Source organism: Meles meles, chromosome 7 (genome assembly GCF_922984935.1).
Source record: "Meles meles chromosome 7, mMelMel3.1 paternal haplotype, whole genome shotgun sequence".
NCBI lineage: Eukaryota > Metazoa > Chordata > Mammalia > Carnivora > Mustelidae > Meles > Meles meles.
Window position 1 is genome coordinate 93,191,953 of NC_060072.1, and position 8,080 is coordinate 93,200,032.

The window sequence follows — 8,080 nt, forward strand, 5'->3', positions numbered from 1 at the left end:
AAAATCAACAATTTATACCATCATATAGGTTATTCGCCAGTAGAATTACAAACTGAAGATGGAATTCTCTGTCCAGATGCTCTGACAATGCAAACTATTGTTTCTCCTGGCATACCCATCTTCAAAACCTGAACGAGCATTGTGTTACTCTATCTGAAATGTCGCTTGCTAACTTCATTTTAGACAATTAAATCACTCTTATTTTTCCACTGGGATTGTCAATTTCTTTCTGTTTTTCTTTCCTATTTAGAACTGGAAAAATAGAGGATAGTAATGGGCAACCACACACAAGCGATACTGTTTATACTGGCAGGTTTGACTGATGACCCACAACTGAAAGTTGTGTTATTTGTCTTTCTGCTTCTCACCTACTTGCTGAGTGTCACTGGCAATCTGACCATCATCACACTCACCCTGGTGGATACTCACCTCAAGAACCCCATGTATTTTTTCCTTCGGAATTTTTCCTTCTTAGAAATTTCCTATACTACTACATGTATCCCTAAATTGTTGGTTACTATGGCAACTGGAGACAAAACCATTACCTATGATAATTGTATTACTCAAGTGTTTTTTGCCTTCCTTCTTGGTGCATCTGAATTTTACTTGCTGGCTGCTATGTCCTATGACCGCTATGTTGCCATCTGTAAGTCCCTACATTACACAACCATCATGAACAGTAAGATCTGCATTCAACTTGTCTTCTGTTGTTTGCTTGCTGGATTCTTTACCATCTTTGTACCTCTCCTCTTAGGCCTAAAGCTTGAATTCTGTGCCTCCAAAATTATTGACCATTTCTACTGTGACACAACTCTCCTCATGCAGATCTCATGCTCAGACACACAGCTCATTGAGACCATGGGGTTCATTTCTGCATCAATGACACTTGTGGTCACATTGCTAATGGTTATAATTTCATATGCTTTCATTGCCTTAACAATTCTAAAAATCCCTTCAAGTAAGCAGAAGAAAAAAGCTTTTTCAACATGTTCTTCTCACATGATTGTGATATCCCTCTCTTATGGCAGCTGCATCTTCATGTATGTTAAACCTTCAGTTAAACAAAGAATATCTTTTTCCAAGGGAATTGCAGTGCTCAATACTTCCGTGGCCCCACTATTGAATCCTTTCATCTACACTTTAAGGAACCAGCAAGTGAAAAAAGCTTTCATGAACATGATACACAGTGTTGTTTCTTTCTCAAATAAATGAATGTCCTGTTGCATTTCATACAAAGGAAATGAACAAAGGAACCCCTAGTAATATCAATGTACCCAGTAGTAGTTTCAAATACACAGTTTCTTCTGATTTGTTTTTATTTTTTTATTTTGCATTGTTTGCTTTCATGTCATTGATATTCATCTTTACCTCTTCTCAAGTTCTATTTGCACAAAAAAAAAATCTTTGTTCCAAAGAATTTAATTTTCTTTATGTCCTCCAAGAGATATTTTTTTCTCATCTCAATTCCTTTACCTGTGAATATCTGAAAGAAATGGAGCTAAGCTTTCAGTCTTTCTGTTATCTTTGAATTCTAGTCAAGAATATGAAGTATTTTTTCTCATTCTTTCTAAAATAAATAAATATTTAAAAAATAAATAAAACAGGATTTTATTGAGGGGGAGGAGTCAAGATGGCGGAGAAGTAGCAGGCTGAAACTACATCAGGTAGCAGGAGATCAGCTCGATAGCTTATCTAAACATTGCAAACACCTACAATTCCAATGGGAGATTGAAGAGAAGAAGAACAGCAACTCTAGAAACAGAAAATCAACCACTTTTTGAAAGGTAGGACTGGCGGAGAAGTGAATCTAAAACGACGGGAAGATAGACCGCAGGGGGAGGGGCCGGCTCCCGGCAAGCGGCGGAGGAATGGAGCACAAAATCAGGACTTTTAAAAGTCTGTTCCACTGAGGGACATTGCTCCAGAGGCTAACCCAGGGTGAAGCCCACGCGGGGTCAGCGTGGCCGCAGGTCCCGCAGGCTCACAGAAGGATCGGGGGTGTCGGAGTGTCACAGAGCTCGCAGCTATTAGAACGGAGAAGCCGGCTGCAGAGACAGAGCCGAGGACTGAACTCTCAGCTCGGGGTTACCTTGAACTTGTCGCGGGCTGGGTGAGCTCGGAACAAGGCTAGAGGCCGGGGATACGGGAGTGATTGGGTGCTGTCCTCTGGGGGCGCACTGAGGAGTGGGGCCCCAGGCTCACGGCTCCTCTGGGCCGGAGACTTGGAGGCCGCCATTTTCATTCCCGTCCTCCGGAACTCTACGGAAAGCATTCAGGGAACAGAAGCTCCCAAAAGCGAACCCGAGCCCATTACTTAGTCCTGCCGCCTGTAAGGGCGGTGCAATCCCGCCTCAGGCAAAACACTTGAGAGTCACTACAACAGGCCACTCCCCCAGAAGATCAACAAAATATCCAGCCAGGACGAAGTTCATCTATCAAGGAAAGTAGGTTCAACTCCTAAGAAAGCAGCGCAATTCCAGAGGAGGAGAAAGCAAAGCACGGAACTCATGGCTTTCTCCCCATAATTCTTTAGTCTTGCGGCTACTTCAATTTTTTTTTCTTTTTTCTTCTTCTGCTAAATTTTTTAAAACTTTTACCCTTTTCTTTTTTAACGTTTTTTGACTAGTTTATCTAAATATATATTTTTTTCTTTCTTTTTTATATTTTTCTTTGTTTTATTTTTTAAATTTTTTTCTTTTTTTTTTTTCTGAACCTCTTTTTATCCCCTTTCTCCCCCCCACAATTTGGGGTCTCTTCTCATTTGGTTACAGCGCATTTTTCTGGGGTCTTTGCCACCCTTTTAGTATTTTATTTGCTCCTTCATATCCTCTTATCCAGACAAAATGACAAGGTGGAAAAAATCACCACAAACAAAAGAACAAGAGACAGTACGGAAGGCTAGGGACCTAATCAACATAGACATTGGTAATATGTCAGATCAAGAGTTCAGAATGACGATTCTGAACATTCTACCCAGGCTCGAAAAAGGCATGGACGATATTAGAGAAACCCTCTCTGGAGATATTAAAGCCCTTTCTGGAGAAATTAAAGAACTAAAATCTAACCAAGTTGAAATCAAAAAAGCTATGAATGAGGTGCAATCAAAAATGGAGGCTCTCACTGCTAGGATCAATGAGGCAGAAGAAAGAATTAGTGATATAGAAGACCAAATGACAGAGAATAAAGAAGCCGAACAAAAGAGGGACAAACAGCTACTGGACCATGAGGGGAAAATTCGAGAGATAAGTGACACCATAAGACGAAACAACATTAGAATAATGGGGATTCCAGAAGAAGAAGAAACAGAGAAGGGAGCAGAAGGTCTATTGGAGAGAATTATTGGAGAGAATTTCCCTAAAATGGCAAAGGGAACAAGCATCAAAATCCAGGAGATGCAGAGAACCCCCCTCAATGTCAACAAGAATAGGTCCACACCCCATCACCTAATAGTAAAATTTACAAGTCTTAGTGACAAAGAGAAAGTCCTGAAAGCAGCCCGAGAAAAGAAGTCTGTAACATACAATGGTAAAAATATTAGATTGGCAGCAGACTTATCCACAGAGACCTGGCGGGCCAGGAAGAGCTGGCATGATATATTCAGAGCACTAAACGAGAAAAACATGCAGCCAAGAATACTCTATCCAGCTAGGCTATCATTGAAAATAGAAGGAGAGATAAAAAGCTTCCAGGACAAACAAAAACTGAAAGAATTTGCAAACACCAAACCAACTCTACAGGAAATATTGAAAGGAGTCCTCTAAGCAAAGAGAGAGCCTAAAAGTAGTAGATCAGAAAGGTACAGAAACAATATACAGTAACACTCACCTTACAGGCAATACAATGGCACTAAATTCATATCTCTCAATAGTTACCCTGAATGTTAATGGGCTAAATGCCCCAATCAAAAGACACAGGGTATCAGAATGGATAAAAAAACAAAACACATCAGTATGTTGCCTACAAGAAACTCATTTTAGACGCGAAGACACCTCCAGATTTAAAGTGAGGGGGTAGAAAACAATTTACCATGCTAATGGGTATCAGAAGAAAGCTGGGGTGGCAATCCTTATATCAGATCAATTAGATTTTAAGCCAAAGACTATAATAAGGGATGAGGAAGGACACTATATCCTACTCAAAGGGTCTGTCCAACAAGAAGATCTAACAATTTTAGATATCTATGCCCCTAACGTGGGAGCAGCCAACTATATCAACCAATTAATAACAAAATCAAAGAAACACATCAATAATAATACAATAATAGTAGGGGACTTGAACACTCCCCTCACTGAAATGGACAGATCATCCAAGCCAAAGATCAACAAGGAAATAAAGGCCTTAAATGACACACTGGACCAGATGGACATCACAGATCTATTCAGAACATTTCACCCCAAAGCAACAGAATACACATTCTTCTCAAGTGCACATGGAACCTTCTCCAGAACAGATCACATCCTGGGTCACAAAGCAGGTCTCAACCAGTATCAAAAGATTGGGATCATTCCCTGCATATTTTCAGACCACAATGCTCTGAAGCTAGAACTCAATCACAAGAGGAAAGCTGGAAAGAACCCAAATACATGGAGACTAAACAGCATCCTTCTAAAGAATGAATGGGTCAAACAGGAAATTAAAGAAGAACTGAAAAAATTCATGGAAACAAATGATAATGAAAACACAACAGTTCAAAATCTATGGGACACAGCAAAGGCAGTCCTGAGAGGAAAATATATAGCGGTATAAGCCTTTCTCAAGAAACAAGAAAGGTCTCAAGTACACAACCTAACCCTACACATAAAGGAGCTGGAGAAAGAACAAGAAAGAAACCCTAAACCCAGCAGGAGAAGAGAAATCATAAAGATCAGAGCAGAAATCAATGAAATAGAAACCAAAAATCAATAGAAAAAATCAATAAAACTAGAAGCTGGTTCTTTGAAAGAATCAATAAGATTGATAAACCCCTGGCCAGACTCATCAAAAAGAAAAGAGAAAGGACCTAAGTAAATAAAATCATGAATGAAAGAAGAGAGATCACAACTAACACCAAAGAAATACAGACAATTATAAGAACATACTATGAGCAACTCTACGCCAACAAATTTGACAATCTGGAAGAAATGGATGCATTCCTAGAGACATATAAACTACCACAATTGAACCAGGAAGAAATAGAAAACCTGAACAGGCCCATAACCAGTAAGGAGATTGAAAAAGTCATCAAAAATCTCCAAACAAACAAAAGCCCAGGGCCAGACGGCTTCCCAGGGGAATTCTACCAAACATTTAAAGAAGAACTCATTCCTATTCTCCTGAAACTGTTCCAAAAAAATAGAAATGGAAGGAAAACTTCCAAACTCATTCTATGAGGCCAGCATCACCTTGATCCCAAAACCAGACAAGGATCCCACCAAAAAAGAGAACTACAGACCAATATCCTTGATGAACACAGACGCAAAAATTCTCGCCAAAATACTAGCCAATAGGATTCAACAGTACATTAAAAGGATTATTCACCACGATCAAGTGGGATTTATTCCAGGGCTGCAGGGTTGGTTCAACATCCGCAAATCAATCAATGTGAAAGAACACATTAATAAAAGAAAGAACAAGAACCATATGATACTCTCAATAGATGCTAAAAAAGCATTTGACAAAGTACAGCATCCCTTCCTGATCAAAACTCTTCAAAGTGTAGGGATAGAGGGCACATACCTCAATATTATCAAAGCCATCTATGAAAAACCCACCGCAAATATCATTCTCAATGGAGAAAAACTGAAAGCTTTTCCGCTAAGGTCAGGAACACGGCAGGGATGTCCATTATCATCACTGCTATTCAACATAGTACTAGAAGTCCTAGCCTCAGCAATCAGACAACAAAAAGAAATTAAAGGCATCCAAATTGGTAAAGAAGAAGTCAAACTATCACTCTTCGCAGATGATATGATACTATATGTGGAAAACCCAAAAGACTCCACTCCAAAACTGCTAGAACTTGTACAGGAATTCAGTAAAGTGTCAGGATATAAAATCAATGCACAGAAATCAGTTGCATTTCTGTACACCAACAACAAGACAGAAGAAAGAGAAATTAAGGAGTCAATCCCATTTACAATTGGACCCAAAACTATAAGATACCTAGGAATAAACCTAACCAAAAAGGCTAAGAAGCTATACACAGAAAATTATAAAGTACTCATGAAAGAAATTGAGGAAGACACAAAGAAATGGAAAAATGTTCCATGCTCCTGGATTGGAAGAATAAATATTGTGAAAATGTCTATGCTACCTAAAGCAATCTACACATTTAATGCAATCCCTATCAAAATACCATCCATTTTTTTCAAAGAAATGGAACAAATAATCCTCAAATTTATATGGAACCAGAAAAGACCTCGAATAGCCAAAGGAATATTGAAAAAGAAAGCCAAAGTTGGTGGCATCACAATTCCAGACTTCAAGCTCTATTACAAAGCTGTCATCATCAAGACAGCATGGTACGGGCACAAAAACAGACACATAGATCAGTGGAACAGAATAGAGAGCCCAGAAATTGACCCTCAACTCGATGGTCAACTAATCTTCGACAAAGCAGGAAAGAATATCCAATGGAAAAAAGACAGCCTCTTCAATAAATGGTGCTGGGAAAATTGGACAGCCACAGGCAGAAAAATGAAATTGGACCACTTCCTTACACCACACACGAAAATAGACTCAAAATGGATGAAGGACCTCAATGTGAGAAAGGATTCCATCAAAATCCTTGAGGAGAATGCAGGCAGCAACCTCTTCAACCTCAGCTGCAGCAACATCTTCCTAGGAACATCGGCAAAGGCAACGGAAGCAAGGGCAAAATGAACTATTGGGATTTCATCAAGATCAAAAGCTTTTGCACAGCAAAGGAAACAGTTAGCAAAACCAAAAGACAACTGACAGAATGGGAGAAGATATTTGCAAACGACATATCAGATAAAGGGCTAGTATCCAAAATCTATAAGGAACTTAGCAAACTCAACACCCAAAGAACGAACGATCCAATCAAGAAATGGGCAGAGGACATGAACAGACATTTCTGCAAAGAAGATATCCAGATGGCCAACAGACACATGAAAAAGTGCTCCACGTCACTCGGCATCAGGGAAATACAGATCAAAACCACAATGAGATATCACCTCACACCAGTCAGAATGGCTAAAATTAACAAGTCAGGAAATGACAGATGCTGGCGAGGATGCGGAGAAAGGGGAACCCTCCTCCACTGTTTGTGGGAATGCAAGCTGGTGCAACCACTCTGGAAAACAGCATGGAGGTTCCTCAAAATGTCGAAAATAGAACTACCCTATGACCCAGCAATTGCACTACTGGGTATTTACCCTAAAGATACAAACATAGTGATCCGAAGGGGCACGTGTACCAAATGTTTATAGCAGCAATGTCTACAATAGCCAAACTATGGAAAGAACCTAGATGTCCATCAACAGATGAATGGATAAAGAAGATGTGGTATATATACACAATGGAATACTATGCAGCCATCAAAAGAAATGAAATCTTGCCATTTGTGACGACGTGGATGGAACTAGAGCGTATCATGCTTAGTGAAATAAGTCAATCGGAGAAAGACAACTATCATATGATCTCCCTGATATGAGGACATGGAGAAGCAACATGGAGGGCTAGGGGGATAGGAGAAGAATAAATGAAACAAGATGGGATTGGGAGGGAGACAAACCATAAATGACTCTTAATCTCACAAAACAAACTGGGGTGCTGGGGGGAGGTGGGATTCGGAGAGGGGGAGGGGGCTATGGACATTGGGGAGGGGAGGCGAACCATAAGAGACTATGGACTCTGAAAAACAACCTGAGGGTTTTGAAGGGTCAGGGGTGGGAGGTTGGGGGAACAGGTGGTGGGTAATAGGGAGGGCACGTTTTGCATGGAGCACTGGGTGTTGTGCAAAAACAATGAATACTATTATGCTGAAAAAAATAAATAAAATGGGGGAGAAAAAAAATAAATAAATAAATAAAATATTGTACATTAGAGTATATTCCATTGAAACTAGTTGTATAATTTG

General features: G+C 39.8%; 1 protein-coding gene across 1 annotated transcript; it reads left to right on the plus strand.

Moving 5' to 3' along the window:
• Positions 1–273: 273 nt before the first annotated feature.
• Positions 274–1,212, plus strand: LOC123947451 (olfactory receptor 6C74-like). The gene has a single exon (XM_046013668.1). The coding sequence runs from the start codon at positions 274–276 to the stop codon at positions 1,210–1,212; it is 939 nt and encodes a 312-aa protein (XP_045869624.1).
• The last annotated feature ends 6,868 nt before the right edge of the window (positions 1,213–8,080 follow it).